Source organism: Schistocerca serialis, chromosome 1 (assembly GCF_023864345.2).
Source record: "Schistocerca serialis cubense isolate TAMUIC-IGC-003099 chromosome 1, iqSchSeri2.2, whole genome shotgun sequence".
NCBI lineage: Eukaryota > Metazoa > Arthropoda > Insecta > Orthoptera > Acrididae > Schistocerca > Schistocerca serialis.
The window spans coordinates 763702401-763720233 of record NC_064638.1 but is presented as its reverse complement, the minus strand read 5'-3'; the positions used below and the strand labels follow the sequence as shown (position 1 = coordinate 763720233).

General features: G+C 45.1%; 1 protein-coding gene across 1 annotated transcript in view; it reads left to right on the top strand.

Moving 5' to 3' along the window:
* The window catches only part of LOC126430853 (follistatin-related protein 5-like), a 221283-nt gene that overhangs the window by 22261 nt on the left and 181189 nt on the right, over positions 1–17833 (top strand). Inside the window, exon 3 of the mRNA XM_050090429.1 lies at positions 11053–11193. Within this exon, the coding sequence (XP_049946386.1) occupies positions 11053–11193 (141 nt within the window). The remainder of the gene's footprint in view (positions 1–11052; positions 11194–17833) is intronic.

Sequence of the window (17833 nt, the reverse complement as noted above, 5' to 3'; positions counted from 1 at the left end):
GTCTATCATGTACATTAGTTCTACTGATTTCCATTCCCTTTGGATAATTCCTTTGTAGTGTGCCTTTTTTTGCTCCTAGTGTATGTTTGCGGGGTCAAAAGTAATTAAGGGTGATAAAGTGAAGTGGCTCGGCGTAGTGCAGTATGCCGAGTGGTACTCCCGAGGGTACAAAGTGGACGGGTGACTATGAAATGAAACGATTACTTATGAAATTCAACACAGGAGCAAGTGCAACGACTTGAGATTATCCCTTCCGAGTGCCACTATTTTTACAAAGACGAGCACATATTCATAAGTATACAGATTCATACGAGGGAGAGGTAGATAGGCACTTCGGCGTGGACACGTAGTCGCCGAGCAGGTGGACAGTTGCCGCAGACAGCCGTCGCGTGCAGACGCCGCCACTGTGTCAGCGGAGTGCTGTGGGCGGCCCTAAGCGAGGCGACGCGGCCCCTTCCTGCCTGCGTCTGACAGCCGGACGCTGTGTTCGCCCCTCCAGATACCCGCGGCTGGCTGCCTGCCTGCCACTGTGCCGCCTCGACCTGGGCAAAGGAGTAAATGCGCTGCTTACACACCCCTAAACATGCTAATTTACACACAACTTCATTCACTCTTTCTTGAAAATTAATTTCACTGCTCTAAAAAGCGTAAAATATCCTAACCGAATCTCTGTTTTAAATGAGGGCCGGAAAAAGAAAGACGCATGTACTATTACGGCACGTGTTCCACTAAAAATAATATACTAATACTCTACTGGCCATTAAAATTGCTACACCAAGAAGAAATGCAGATGATAAACGGGTATTCATTTGAGAAATATATTATACTAGAACTGACATCTGATTACATTTTCACACAATTTGGGTGCATACATCCTGAGAAATCAGGACCCAGAGCAACCACCTCTGCCCGTAATAATGGCCGTCATACGCCTGGGCATTGAGTCAAACAGAGTTTGGATGGCGTGTACAGCTACAGCTGCCCATGCAACTTCAACACGATATCACGGTTCATTAGTGACTGGCGTATTGTGACGAGCCAGTTGCTCGGCAACCATTGACCAGAAGTTTTCAATTGGTGAGAGATCTGGAAATTGTGCTGGCCAGGGCAGCAGTCGAACATTTTCTGTATCCAGAAAGGCCCGTACAGGACCTGCAACATGAGGTCCTGCATTATCCTGCTGAAATGTAGGGTTTCGCAGGGATCGAATGAAGGGTAGAGCCACGGGTCGTAACACATCTGAAATGTAACGTCCATTGTTCAAAGTTCCGTCAACGCGAACAAGAGGTGACCGAGACGTGTAACCAATGGTATCCTATACCATCACGCCGGGTGACACGCCAGCATGGCGATGACGAATACACACTTCCAATGTGCGTTCACCGCGATGTAGCCAAACACGGATGCGACCATCGTGATGCTGTAAACAGAACCTGGATTCATCCGGAAAAATGACGTTTTGCCATTCGTGGACCCAGGTTCGTCGTTGAGTACACTATCGCAGGTGCTCCTGTCTGTGATGCAGCGCCAAGGGTAACCGCAGCCATGGCCTCTGAGCTGATAGTCCATGCTGCTGCAAACGTCGTCGAACTGTTCGTGCAGATGGTTGCTGTCTTGCAAACGTCCCCATCTGTTGACTCAGGGATCAAGAAGTGGCTGAACGATCCGTTACAGCCATGCGGATAAGGTGCCTGTCATCTCGACTGCTAGTGATACGAGGCCGTTGGGATCCAGCACAGCGCTCCGTATTACCCTCCTGAACCCACCGATTCCATATTCTGGTAACAGTCATTGGATCTCGACCAACGCAAGCAGCAATGTCGCGATACGATAAACCGCAATCGCGATAGGCTACAATCCGTCCTTCATCAAAGTCGGAAACGTGATGCTACTTATTTCTTCTCCTTACACGAGGCATCACAACAACGTTTCACCAGGCAACGCCGGTCAACTGCTGTTTGTGTATGAGAAATCGGTTGGAAACTTTCCTCACGTCAGCACGTTGTAGGTGTCGCCACCGGCGCCAACCTTGTGTGAATGCTCTGAAAAGCTAATCATTTGCGTATCACAGCATGATCTTCCTGTCGGTTAAATTTCACGTCTGTAGCACGTCATCTTCGTGGTGCAGCAATTTTAATGGCCAGTTTTGTATTCATCCGGGCATTTATTTCGCAAAAAACTCTGAATTGCAAAACAACGCTATTACAACAATTGTACTCACGTTGCTTTTTCATATCCAAGTTATTCGTATTTCGCCTATGTAACGTTGAATTCACACAGAACTGCATAACGCTGGTATAGTTAGGTCGGCTGTTAGTCAAACTAAAATAAAAACAGTCTCGTAATCCTTTCATCAGTTACAAGACAGGTAGCGTCAGTTTTTGTAACATCAGCGGGCGCTTGGTTGACTCTGTAAACCGGCTGTCACGGTCTTGACAGGCACGGAAAGAACTGTCTTCATGTGCTTTGTCTTGAGAGGAAACAGTTATGTTTTGCTTTTTACATATATAAACATAGATTTTAATGTTTCAGCTTTATTTCTCCTCAGTAGGTAGTTACAAAATCCAATAAGACGCGACATCTCTGCTTAGAGACATACAATGAGCGGTGTCGGTTCCGTTTCCCTCTTTAGCGTCTGGTAAGTGTGTAGAATGTGACCAGGAAGTTGCGCAGGTACAGCAGCTCCGCACGTGTGCAGAAATACTCGCTCGCCCTGTCGTATGACCAGCTCCCACTTGCAACAGAGAGACACGAACTTTAGATAAAACTAAATTCAAGAATTATTGAGAACTGCTCAGCAAGCGATTCAGACACACATCTCAAAAAGTACTAGGGGTTTACGTAACAGCTAGAGACAGGATCAAAGAAGGCACTGTAGTGGAAGACATGGCTATGTCTGTCGCAGATACGGATACGGCGCATGTAACTTGGAAAATTCTTTTCTGGAATTAAAAAAAATAAGAAGATACCGAGACGGCAACATATTAAAAGATATGTAGATAACTTGAGAATATATGACGGAGCGAGATGTCCGCTTTTAGCCGAAAATCTTAATGCACCGAAAAATACACACATCAAAAAAAGCTTTGCATCACCCCGGTTCCAGAAATCCTGAAGATAGGCGTTGACTGTGAATATTGTATTACATACACAGTCCCTTTGATTGTTCAGAGATGTCACTAAACCCGCCCAAAGATTCAAAGCATGAGCAGCGCCTATTACACGGAGGGTTTCCGACAGTCGAACAGTTCCAGTCGTTCCACCAGCAAGGAGATACACGGCTCGTATTGTCTGTAGTTCAACCATGCCTAGACGGTCAATATCGCTGTTCGATCGCGCCCGCATTCTTACTTTATGCCAGGCAGGACTCTCGACATGCGAAGTGCCCAGGCGTCTCGGAGTGAACCAAAGCTATGTTTGAAAGCTATGTTGTTCGGGCATGGAGGAGATACAAAGAGACAGAAACTGTCGATGACATGCCTCTCTCAGGTCCCCAAGGACTATTACTGCATTGGATGACCGCTACCTACGGATTGTGGCTCGGAGGAACCCTCCCAGCACCACCATCATGGTGAATAATGCTTTTGGTACAACCACATGACGTCATGTTACAATTCAAACTGTGTGCGATAGGTTGCATGATGCGCAGCTTCACTCCCGACGTCCATAGCGAGTTCCATCTTTCAACCATGACACCATGCGGTGCAGTACAGATGGGCCCACACACATGCCGAACGGACCGCTCAGGATTGGCATCCCGTTCTCTTCACCGATGAGTGTCGCATATGCCTTCAACTAGACAATCGCCGGAGACGTGTTAGGAGGCAAACCGGTCAGGTTGAACGCCTTAGACACACTGTCCAGCGAGTGCAGGAAGGTGGAGTTTCATTGCTTTCTTTACGTGGGATTACGTGGGGCCGATGTACGTCGCTGGTGGTTATAGAAGGCGCCGTAACGGCTGTACAATACCTGAATGCCGTCCTCCAACCGATAGTGCAACCATATCGGCAGAATATTGGCGTGGCATCGCCGTTGAGGAGTGGGACAATCTGGACCAATAGTGTCTTGATGAACTTGTCGATAGTTAGCCACGACGAATACATGCATGCAGCAATGCAAGAGGACGTGCTACTGGGTATTAGAGGTACCTGTGTGTCTGGAGCACCACCTCCGAAGATCTCGCTGTGTGGTGGTACAACATGCAATGTGTGGATTTCATGAGCAATAAAAAGGGCGGAAATTATGTTTTTGTTGATCTGTATTCCAATTTTCTGTACAGGTTACGGAACTCTCTGCACCGAGGTGATGCAAATCTTTTTTTGTTGTGTGTAAGTGGGAGAGTTTTACCTATCAGTGGATTTCAAACGCATAATTATGATGATGGATTTGATTTACAAGGAAATTTTCTGATGCTAAGCGAATTTATTATGTGAGATGTGTACGAAGGCCAGTTTTACGTTCAACCCCTCTATTGTTATTTGTGGTTCTCCAGTTTCCTTGTTTAGCCTCTTAGCAGGTGTTCTCTGAACTCTGCTACCTCTCTCGCTGACCACCCCACCACTAGACAATATGTGAGTATATTTGACCCTGTTAGTAGGCAACGACGCTAGAATATGTTACCGACAAATTACTTACATCACAATAATGTTGCCACTAGCCTTTAACACAAAGAAAAGAAAGAAATAAAAAACCAAGTTCCGATGACACTCATATCAAGTCTTAACCGTGAAGCTGCACCTCTGTTTACGTGATATTACGATAGTTGTGACGTCAGGCAGATGGCGGTAGTATCGCATACAGAAGACACAAAAGGGCAGTGCATTGGTAGAGCTGCTGTTTGTACTCATGTGGTTCATGTGACTCTGGTCGTGACGTTCCGTATCGGAAATCGTTAGGGTTCAGTATTTTGAGATCCACAATGTCAAGAATGTACCGAAAATGCTAAATTTCTGGCATTATGTCTCGTCGAGAATAAAGCAGTGGCTGATAGCTTTCACTTGACGACCGAGAGCAGCGGCGTTTGCGTAAAGTTTTCAGTGTACATACAAGCAACACTTTGTGAAATAAACTTAGAAATCAATGCAGGGCGTACGACGAAAGTATCGGTTAGGACAGAGCGGCAAAATTTGTCGTTAATGGGCTATGGCAGCAGACAAGCGACGTGAGTGCCTGTGCTAACAGTACATCGTCTTCATCGCCTCTCCTGGGCTCGTGACGTATCAGATGGACCCTAGACTACTCGAAAAGTGTGGCATGGTCATATGAGTCCCGATATCATTTGATAAGAGCTGATGGTGTGGTTCGAGTGTGGCGGAGACCCCACGAAGGCATGGACCCCAGTTGTCAACAAGGCATTGGTAGTCGTAGCCCCATAATGGCGTGGACTGTATTTACGTGGAGTGGACGAGATCCTGATTATGTTCGGCTACTTGGAGACCATTTTCAGTCATTCATGGAAGTCCTGTTGCCAAGCAATCATAGGATTTTTATGGATGACAATGCGCCATGTTACCCAGCCACAATTACTCGCGATTGGTTTGAAGAATGTTCTAGACAATTTGAGCGAATGATTTGACCACCCATATCTCCGGACACAAATCCCATTGAATCTTTATGGAACGTAAGATCCTGCACTGGCAACATCTGCGCAATTGTGGACTGGTGTAGAGGCAGAATGGCTCAGTGTTACTAAAAAATGATTCAAATGGCTCTGAGCACTATGGGACTCAACTGCTGAGGTCATTAGTCCCCTAGAACTTAGAACGAGTTAAACCTAACTAACCTAGGGACATCACACACATCCAAGCCCGAGGCAGGATTCGAACCTGCGACCGTAGCGGTCTTGCGGTTCCAGACTGCAGCGCCTTTAACCGCACGGCCACTTCGGCCGGCTCAGTGTTACTAAGGAGACTTGTCGGTGCCGCGTCGAGAGGCTGCACTACGCAGAGCGAAAGGAGGTCCGACACAGTATTAGAAGGTATCCAATGATTTTTGTCACCCCAGTGTATTGAAGAAGGTGAATACAGGTTAAAAGAAAGATTCTGTCTTCCAAAATTACCCAGATTACACTGTACAGCATTGTCGACTATTAACGGTGTAAATAACTATGCATCAGCAGCGCCTATTAGACGGAGGGATCCGACAGCCGATCAGTTCGAGTCATTCCACCAGGAAGGAGGTACCAGTTAACCAAAAGTATTTTTATTACTTTAATGTCGTATCACCCACTTTACTACATAGTAATAACTAAATACACTGAAACGCCAAAGAAACTAATATAGGCATTGGTATTCAAATACAGAGACATGCAAATAGACAGAACACGGCGTTGCCGACGGCAACACGTACATAAGACAACAAGTGGCTGGCGCAGTTGTTACCGCTACTAGAATGGCAGGTTATCAAGATTCAAATGGTGTTATAGTCGATGCTCGAGCGATGGCATGTAGCGACGAAATGGGGATTTTCCTGTACGACCATTTCACGAGTGCACCATGAATTTCATTAATCCGGTGAAACATCAAATCTCCGACATCGCTGCAGCTGGAATAAGATCCTACAATAACGGGACCAATGACAGCTAAAGAGAATCGTTCAAAGTGATACAAGTGCAAACCTTCCACAAATTGCTGCAGGTTTCAATGCCGGGCCCTCAACAAGTGTCAGCATGCGAACCATGCAACGAAACATCATCGATAGGGCTTTCGGAGTCGAATGCTCACTCGTCTGTTCTTGATGACTGCACAACACACAAAGCTTTATGCCACGTCTGGGCCCGTCAACACCAACATTGAACTGTGGTCGATTGGATACATGTTGCCTGTTCGGAGGAGTCTCATTTCAGATTCTATCGAGCGGATGGACGGGTATGGGCATGGAGACAACTTCATGAATCAATGATATCTGCATGTCAGCAGGGGACTATTGAAGCTGGTGAATGATTTGTAATGGTGTGGGGCGCTTGCAATTGCATTGATATGGGACCCTTGATACATCTAGATACGCCTTTGACAGGTGACACGTACGTAAGCGTGCTGTCTGATCACCTGCATCCATTCATGTCCATTGTCATTCTGACGGACTTTGGCAATTCCAGCAGGACAATGTGACACCCCACACGTCCTGAATTGCAATAGAGTGGCTCCATGAACACTCTTTTGAGTTAAAACACTTCCGCTGGCCACTAAGCTTCCCAGATATGAACGTTGTTGGGCATATATGGGATGCCTTGCAACGTGCTCTTCAGAAGAGATCTCCACTCCCTCGTACTCTTTGGGATTTATGGGCAGCCCTGCAGGATCCATGGTGTTAGTTCCCTTCAGCACTACTCCATACATTAGTTGAGCTCATGTCATGTTGTGTTGTGGCACTTCTGGGACCTCGCGGGGGCCTTACACGATATTAGGCAGGTGTACCAGTTTCTCTGGCACTTCAGTGTAATTAGAGAGGCATAACCAGCTCACAACCAATTTAAGTCCTGACCACATTTCCATGGACTATAATGTACATATTACGAGTTGTGGTGCTCCTGGAGCACGTGATTCCTCTTAGAGAAAGGTCTTGACTCATGGTTTGTAGCATGGTGTCATTCATATTACTGTATCGCAACTGTTCAGTTTAGAAATGATCCGAAAGTCGACGGCGAAATCCCCCGCTCCAAGCCAGGCTTTTCTCCTTTTGTTTTCCTTTATTGTTATTTCATCCTCCTCGCTCAATATGGGTGGAGGGTGGGCTGTCAGCAGTACAACACTCATCTCTTCAGCCAAAGGAGTTAAAAAAGTGTAGATGAGAACAATTTTTGTCCTCTTTTACTATTTTAAATTAAAAACCAAAGACAGGCAACTAGAAACAAGAGTACATGAAATTTAAAAACACATCACAGGAAGGTGAATCTCTTGCAATAAAAAACACTGAAGCACTGCACTTTCACTTACAATCAGAAGGACCTGCACTGGGTGAGAAGCGCTGTCGGAGGAGAGAACACGTTCCATATGTTTGAGGTGTGAGGATAAAGAGGTAGGAGCTGACAGGTTATGTTAAGAGGTAATGGCTGTTAGGTATGGAACCTATGGGGAGGACAGATAAGAGATGAGGCGGATAGTGGTTATACAGACGTGGGAAAGACAGAGGGTAAGGAGTGGTACGGGAAGGGTAGTCGTTATAAGAGGCAATGGATAAGGATGGATGCAAAGGTAAAAAGACAGAGGGACACAGCTGTGGAGTGGGATAGGTGGGGAAGAGTTGAAGTTGGTAGGACGGATAAATTTCGGGGCGGATCTCATTGTCTGGGAGAGGGAGTTGGCTGAAGCAAGTCTCTCCTCCTTGAGTTAAAACTGTATTATCTCCACACATACAAACTGAAGTCGCCTTTTCGGGTCCGTCTGCATGTGCAAGTTAATGTCAGAAACTGTTGTAAGGATTCTGATCTGGTTTTCACTAATAGATACCCTGATTCACGAAGAAGGTTTTTGTATGTAATATATAAATATTTCGTAAAAATGGTCTGAATTATGATAAATTTAAGTTATGTTGTGAAAACAATGTCACTGCCAAGTAGCGTACAGCACCCATAACTAGAGAAAACTGCAGATAGTCAAAAGTGAATTCAGCATCGAGGTTTGGTGGTCTAGCAGTAGAGTGTGCGGCTAGAAACCGAGAGGTTGTGGCATCGAATACTGCTGGAGTCACCTTTTCTACTCTGTCTTTAAACCCAGCTTCCACCTTTCAATGGTGTAGAGATTCTCCATAAACATTACACAGTAGTTAACGCTTAGGAGCATACATGTCGCCAAGTGACATCCAGTTGATTGAAATCGCTTCAGGACAACTGCATAGCGAAAACCATGCGAATACAAACCTATGGTTATAAGTTATTTATGCATAACTCAAAATGTTTTCCGAAAATCTACTTCGACATACGATGCCACTTTGCTTCATTTATACAATTTTGCAACGGCGCAGCAGATGACGCAGCTTTCAGCGTTCCCCTTTCCTTGAGTTAAATATAGATACGAACACGATTCTTTGCGTAGTTGGCCAAAAGATATTATTTTTTGCACGCTTTAAATTTATAAAGGAGATTGGTAGACGAATCTCTACTGGCTAGAAAAATATTTTGGCATTTTACAAGTAATCTAGAATGGGATTCAAAAATTTCATCTTGAATGGGATTCAGAAATTTCTTGCGGATACATACACAAGACTCAAAGTACTTCTACAGATGGTCGAGGGACGCGTTTCGAAATAGGGCGACAATTTCAGGATGCCAATTTCTGCTTTCCTTCTATTACCAGTTGCAATTCACACCTGTGATTCGCATTCATCCCTTACGTTGCTTGCAAATATATTCCTTAAAACACGATGTACTCCCGTCATCGTCATGAGATTTTGCTCCATAAACGAATTCAATGTGGTACACATAACTTTCGTGGCTGCAGACAACTTTCCTGGAGTGCGATGCTAAGGCAGCGTAATTTAAATGACAGTAATGATATTAAAAAAAAATGGTTCAAATGGCTCTGAGCACCATGGGATATAACTTCTGAGGTCATCACTCCCCTGGAACTTAGAACTACCTGAACCTAGCTAACCTAAGGACATCACACACATCCATGCCCAAGGCAGGATTCGAACCTGCGACCGTAGCGATCGCGCGATTCCAGACTGTAGCGCCTACAACCGCTCAGTCACTCCGGCCGACTAATGATATTCATGTAGTTAACTTTGTTCTCTGAATTTCGCACATAGCTTTACAAATGGCCCATGAACGAGTCGTACATAAATGTTACCCATACGAAGCTGGGCCGGGTCGAAGTTTATATTAATTCTCACAGGAGATGTGCATTACCCTTGATTAACACACTTCATTAGCCATTATTCTCTTTATTTATTAAATTAGCTCGCTTACTGTGGTTCTCACTTTTATATTAGGAACTTGCAATTTCCTCCCAGACGCTCTTACCTCGGTTATGTATGTCCATTCGAAAATCTCTCCTCTTGAGTGGTGACAGGTGGGAAGAACGTCTCGCTCGTGCTTCTGTGTCTCGGCACATAGCCCACCAGCATGACGGTACTGCACCACGGGTCGCCTACCCCCGGGAACCCAGGGGCCAGTGCAATACAGGCAAAACGGAGTGTGTCAGTACTACTCAACCACGATAATAATACAGTTGGTCTCCCTCTGCTGTTATCAAAAAAACGCGGTGAAGTTAAAGTAAACAAAAATCATATCCTTTTTTCGACTGTCTTATACACTGAGGAAGTCTGAATAACTTCACGGGCAAGGTGTCTGGTCGTTAGAGTAGCAGAGCATGTTCAGCTGGGCTTCGGTACACACGAGCAAACTGAAGCGCCCTCACTCTCAGGTGCAATATTATTACTAATATAGTAATAACAGTAATACGCCATGTTATTGAGAACGACTCCAGATGCCAGTGCTGTGACTCTGGGCTTTCACCTATTCTACAGGTGGTAGCAGCATTGCTCGTAGGAGGCGCCACTACCATGGACCTACTTGCTTCCGCCACGTTACGTGGCCACAAGTAGTTCAATAGTAGCTGATACTCTTGCCAGTACTTAAGCCGTCACCTGTCTCGTAGCTCGCATTTGCAGGCCAGCCAGCCAAAGAGCGACTGCCCCTCCCAGCGCCGTGGAGCCGCCAGCAATCTTCCGGCTGGCCAAAGACTGCCTCTCTACGCTAGAGCATCATGGACTTCGGCAATTTGCTCTCGTTAGTGTGACGCTGTTTAGAGACAATCATCTCATCCTTTGATTCTTAAGACCATGACTCTGTAATGTCGTTTGTAGCGTCTCCAACGCCCAGTTTACTTGGGTCCACCATCTCAGTGCCGTGACTATTTCGTCGCATAGGCCCAAGCACGCGTAGTGTCTGGGTACGCTACAGCGTGTTGAGGACCATTTAATAAGCTATGTTGCTACGCTTCAGTTCTTGAAAAATCACAGGTTGATCTATTTACAGCGATTTGTTAAATGATCTCCTTATACTGAAGCTGGTGCGAGAAGTGTTTGTCAGAGCACGGTTTTATGTTTCAGGATAACTTGCTGCTCTACAGCCACGCGAAACTCACATCGGACGACAACCGCACGCCGGGCAGGGAGTACCTGGTGACGGCCATGTTCACCCACTACGACAGCAACGGGGACGGCGCGCTCACGCAAGAAGAGCTGGACAAGGTACGCTGCTCACTCATGTGCGTGTTTCTTCACAACTCTCCCATGGGAACAAAACTGTCGGAGAGGTTATAACTTTCAGTTGTTATTTAGCTTCATGCTGGTGAGTTGTTATTTAGCTTCATGCTGGCGAGTTTATAGCTATTTAATGTGTTTTTAAACTTCATGCACACTCGTATAAGGATTAGTTGGGAAATCCAGTATCTTAACTAATACAGTCTCTGCAAAGCTTTCCGGGTTTATTTAGTCCACTAAAGAGAACATGAAGGCACTGATGATTCCACTGTATCACTGTATAGGAAGCAGAGTCCACTGCCTTGCAGTTTGTTGACGTTGAAAAATGGCCATTATTTACTTCTGTTACAAGTTGGTATGTTCACGGCGTTGGAGTATTTCAAGTGCACATGCTATACGAAACTTTTGGCCTGATCCTGACAGAGCACCACGTTTTGAGAATCTATTACGAAATCATTTCGTAATACATCCAACTTCTGTTTGAGATTGTTTAGTGCAATGAAGATCACTACGTTACTATAAATTATTAAGAGATGAAATTTATTTTGTATTGCTATAAAATCTTTAAACACTGTAAATTATCTAAGAAATACGCTTCTTATGAATTCTTAATATCTGCAGAAAAAAATGGAAGTATAGAGGAAAATTAATGTTGGTCGAAAAAGAAATAAAATAAAAACCAAATAAATAAATAAAAATTAAAAATGCAGTTCCTAGCCTATTCTCCGTAAACCTCCACTAAAGCGTGCAGGGGTAATTTTACAGTCGACAAATAGCATTTACGAGCTTCTGAGCCATAGAGACCAGATCTACAGTGGTGGCTACCAAAGGACGATATATACGTGCCAGCAAAAAACGTTAATGGAGCTAACAGTTTCGCTGGTCGCGATGTTGTAAGGAACCAACGACCAACAGACAGAACGAGTGCAATAGATAGGATTTTTTTTCTTTTCGAGTCATCAGTCTTTTGACTGCTTTAAAGAGCCCCGCCATGAATTTCTCTCCTAAAGGAAGTCTCTCCAACGCTACGTCGTCAGTTACTTATTGGATGTATTCAAATCTGTGCCATCCCCTACAGTTTGTACTCTCTACAACTCCCTTTAGCACCAAGGAATCTAAAAAAATGGTTCAAATGGCTCTGAGCACTATTGGACTTAACATCTATGGTCATCAGTCCCCTAGAACTTAGAACTACTTAAACCTAACTAACCTAAGGACAGCACACAACACCCAGCCATCACGAGGCAGAGAAAATCCCTGACCCCGCCGGGAATCGAACCCGGGAACCCGGGCGTGGGAAGCGAGAACGCTACCGCACGACCACGAGATGCGGGCCCAAGGAATCTATTCAATGATATCTTACCACATGGCCTATCATCTGTCTCGTCTGCTCTTCAGTGTTCTTTACATGTTACTTTTTCGCCGATTCTGTGGACAAGCACTTCATTCTGTATCTTATTAGTCCAACAGAATTTCAACATTCTTCTGTATCACCACATCTCAAACGGTTCGATTCTCTTGTTCCGGTTTTTCCACTGCCCATGATTCGCTACCATACTATTCTGTGATCGAAACGTACATTTTCAAAACTTTCTTGTCCAAATTAAGGCCGATTTATGATACCAGTAGATTTCTTTTGGCCAGGAATGGACTCTTTGCCTGTGCTTGTATGTTTCTTATGTTCTACTTCATTCGCCCCTAATGCAATACTCCGTTTACATCGTGAGCACCTATCTTCATGTTGAGTTTCCCACTATTTTCACTTCTGCTATTCGCAATTAGCTCTTAACCACTTTACTCTCAGTACATATTCTGTACTCATTAGACTGTTCATTGCATTCAACAAAGCCTGCAATTCCTCTTCCATTTTACCGAGGATAGGACTATCATCAGCCAATCTTATGTACAATATTCTTCCCTCTAGAATTTAAATCCCGCTCTAGGGAACATTTCCTCTATATCGCTTATTGCTTCTTCGATCAACAGTGGAGACGAAAGATTATGTCTTACATCTTCCTTAATCCGAGCACTTTTTTCATTGTCTTCCAGTCTTATTGATCCCTCTTGGTTCTCGTACATATTGTGCATTACCCGCCTTTCTCTATAGCTTACTGCAGTGTTTCTCAGAATTTCGAACGTCTTGCACGATTTTACACTGTCAAACGCTTTTCCCAGGTCATCAAATCCTATGAACGTTTCTTTATTTTTCTTCTGAATTGCTTCTATTATCAACCACAACGACAGAACTTCTTCACTGGTGGCGCCTTTACCTTTCCTGAAGCCAGACTGATCATCATACAACAGGCCCTAGATTTTGTTTGCCACTCTTCTGTTTTATCATTCTTGTCAGCAGCTTGGCGGAATGAGCTGATAAGCTGATTATGCGAAAGTTCTCACCCTTATCTGTCCTTGTCCTCATCGGAATTGTGTGGATGATATTTTTCCGAAGTCTGATGTTACAACGCCAGTTTCATTTTACATTCACACACCAACTGGAAAACTCGTTTGGTTGCTACTTCCACTAACGACTTTGGAAATGTAAGAGGAATGTTATCTAACCCTTCTATCTTATTTCACCTCAAGTCTTCCAAAGCTATGTTAAATTCTAAGTCATACACTGGGTCCTCCATGTCGACTCGAATATCTTTTTCTATATTGTCATCATACAATTCTTCCTCTTCATAGAGGCCTTCAGTGTACTCTTTCCACCTATCCGCTCTCTCCTCTGCAGTTAACATATGTGTTCCCATTGCATTTTTCATGTTACCACCATTCGTTTTAATATCACCAAAGGTTGTTTTCACCTCTCTGCACGCTCAGTCCTTCGGACGATTTCTTTTTGGATGTCTTCATATTATTCCGCTAGTCATTGCGCCTTCTCTGCCCTGCACTTTGTATTTATTTCATACCTGCAGGGTTTATGCTGCTTTATTCCCGTTTTATCCTGAACATGTTTTACTTCCTTTCTCGTCCAACAACTAGTAGCCAGCGTTTCTTTCGAGCTATCTTGTTGGTTTGTCTGTCCAACATTTTTGATTGTCCTTCTTATAGATGTCCGCTCCTCCACAAATGTCTACTATGGTATTTCTTATTGCAGTATTCACATCCTTAGCCAACCTTAATGGCTACTTATCATTCCTCAGTATTTTAGTATTCCACTTCCTTCCACAATGGTTCTTCCTTACGATTTTCTTAGACTTCAGTCTACTCTTCATCGTTACTAAATTGTAATCTGATTCAATATATGCTCCTGGATACGGCTTACAATCCAATATCTGATTTCAGAATCTGTGTCTGATAATGATCTAATCCAGGTGCGAAGCTTTCGTAGCTCTGGGTCTATTCCAAATACAACTTCTCCTCTTGCGTATTTTAAACAGAATTTTCGCTATTACCTTCTTAATTTTTTTTTTTTACAGAGCTCAATCAATCTTTTACCTCCCTTTTCCCTACTGCCAAGCAGCCATATCCTCTCGTAACCCCTTCTTCCACTCCTTCGCCTACAGGCGCGTTCCTTTCTCCCATAATTATCAGATTTTCATCTCACTACATATACTGAATTACCGATTCAATATCCTTATAAACATTCTCTACCTCCTTACCTTCTGCTTACGACATAGGCATGTATATACGAAGTATCGTTGCTGACCTTGGTTTGGTGTCGATTATTACACTCCTGGAAATTGAAATAAGAACACCGTGAATTCATTGTCCCAGGAAGGGGAAACTTTATTGACACATTCCTGGGGTCAGATACATCACATGATCACACTGACAGAACCACAGGCACATAGACACAGGAAACAGAGCATGTACAATGTCGGCACTAGTACAGTGTATATCCACCTTTCGCAGCAATGCAGGCTGCTATTCTCCCATGGAGACGATCGTAGAGATGCTGGATGTAGTCCTGTGGAACGGCTTGCCATGCCATTTCCACCGGGCGCCTCAGTTGGACCAGCGTTCGTGCTGGACGTGCAGACCGCGTGAGACGACGCTTCATCCAGTCCCAAACATGCTCAATGGGGGACAGATCCGGAGATCTTGCTGGCCAGGGTAGTTGACTTACACCTTCTAGAGCACGTTGGGTGGCACGGGATACATGCGGACGTGCATTGTCCTGTTGGAACAGCAAGTTCCCTTGCCGGTCTAGGAATGGTAGAACGATGGGTTCGATGACGGTTTGGATGTACCGTGCACTATTCAGTGTCCCCTCGACGATCACCAGTGGTGTATGGCCAGTGTAGGAGATCGCTCCCCACACCATGATGCCGGGTGTTGGCCCTGTGTGCCTCGGTCGTATGCAGTCCTGATTGTGGCGCTCACCTGCAGGGCGCCAAACACGCATACGACCATCATTGGCACCAAAGCAGAAGCGACTCTCGTCGCTGAGGACGACACGTCTCCATTCGTCCCTCCATTCACGCCTGTCGCGACACCACTGGAGGCGGGCTGCACGATGTTGGGGCGTGAGCGGAAGACGGCCTAACGGTGCGCGGGACCGTAGCCCAGCTTCATGGAGACGGTTGCGAATGGTCCTCGCCGATACCCCAGGAGCAACAGTGTCCCTAATTTGCTGGGAAATGGCGGTGCGGTCCCCTACGGCACTGCGTAGGATCCTACGGTCTTGGCGCGCATCCGTGCGTCGCTGCGGTCCGGTCCCAGGTCGACGGGCACGTGCACCTTCCGCCGACCACTGGCGACAACATCGATGTACTGTGGAGACCTCACGCCCCACGTGTTGAGCAATTCGGCGGTACGTCCACCCGGCCTCCCGCATGCCCACTATACGCCCTCGCTCAAAGTCCGTCAACTGCACATACGGTTCACGTCCACGCTGTCGCGGCATGCTACCAGTGTTAAAGACTGCGATGGAGCTCCGTATGCCACGGCAAACTGGCTGACACTGACGGCGGCGGTGCACAAATGCTGCGCAGCTAGCGTCATTCGACGGCCAACACCGCGGTTCCTGGTGTGTCCGCTGTGCCGTGCGTGTGATCATTGCTTGTACAGCCCTCTCGCAGTGTCCGGAGCAAGTATGGTGGGTCTGACACACCGGTGTCAATGTGTTCTTTTTTCCATTTCCAGGAGTGTATGAGAGCATCCTATCACTGAAAGGCTAACATAAAATCTCCTCTTCGTAAGGAATTCTGCTCCCGTTACACCATCTTCTGTTACTGTTGATATTACTATACTGTCTCACCAAAAGTCCTTATCTTCTTACCATACGACTTCACAGACCCCTGCTAGATGTACATTGATCCTCTGCAGTTCCGTGTTCAAATTTTCCAGCCTTTCTACTACTTTCAAACCTTAATTCCAAGCTCAGACTTCTAAATTGTTACGTTTCAATACGATATTGCAGTACCGTGTTGTTCAGAGATACAATGCATTGTTTCTTCGGACAAGCAGTCATCTCCGAAGCATCAGGCTCTGAGGCTCTACAGCCTCTATGAAATACAGAAACTGTATTCGCACTTTTGAACATGGACAAACAGCTGCTTTATAATGGAGTAAAGGCAATGAAAATTTCTTCCTGACCGGGTCTCTAAGCCGGATTGCCCGCTGATAGCGAGTGGTCGCCTTACATTGGGGCTACCAGAGCACCCTTAATGGCTAAATCCAAACATGGTTGACGACATATGGATGTTTAGGTATGACCGAGGATCTTCTATAAATTTGAATGGGTGTTACGTGACGTTCACTCCGATCAAATGCAACGAAAAAAAAAAAGAAAAAACAAAAACAATGCAATGGTAAGGCGACCACTCGCATTAAGCGGAGTAGCAAGGTTAGAGTCCCGGTCCGGCATAAATTTTCATTGTCGTCATTCCATTATACAGCTGATGGCTGCCCACATTCGCAGCTACGAACACATTTCATGTGTAGTAGGATCTTATCGCATCTTTGGTTATTCCATATTTTTTTCGTGGTCATCTCCCCCTTGGAAGTCCCGTCCCGGAGATCCGAAGTGGGCACCAATCTTAAACTTCAGACAATGGACACTTCCTGAATTACGGGCCACAGGTCGTGTGGATACGCATTATGTGTCATTATCTCGAGGGTTTCCATTCCCTTCTGCTTCCTCATTCCGTTGATCATTGCTGATTCTGCCTCTGTTTGAAGGTCGTTTTCCACATCAATGGCAAGAGAATGCTTTGAATCTCCATCTGCTCTTCCGACCTCCTTGACAAGGCCATGATAGAACGAAGGTGACCTCTTATGCCAGAAGTCTTCAACCGTCATTGATGATTATTTTTATTCAGAATTTAAGTAGTGGCTGTGTTCGAACCCAGGACATATGACATTTTCACTACCAGCAAAAGATGCTAAGCCTAGACCATAGATTTTACTAACGTAGTTGATATTAAGTGTGAGAAAAAAACTGAAAAAAATACTGTTGTATCTTGTTGTTTGTGGGTCGTCATAATTTCTTCCTCTAGCCCAATCTATTCATCTTAGAGCTGACAATTCAATTACCTGTTGAATGTATTAAGATATATGTCTTCCACAATTGTTTTTTCATGAAAACGGTCCCGTCTGCTCACTGATATCCACATTTTTGTTCTTCAACAATTCTGCCGAAAACGTCCTTTTTCGTATCTTATGAGTCCCCTAAGTTTTCAGC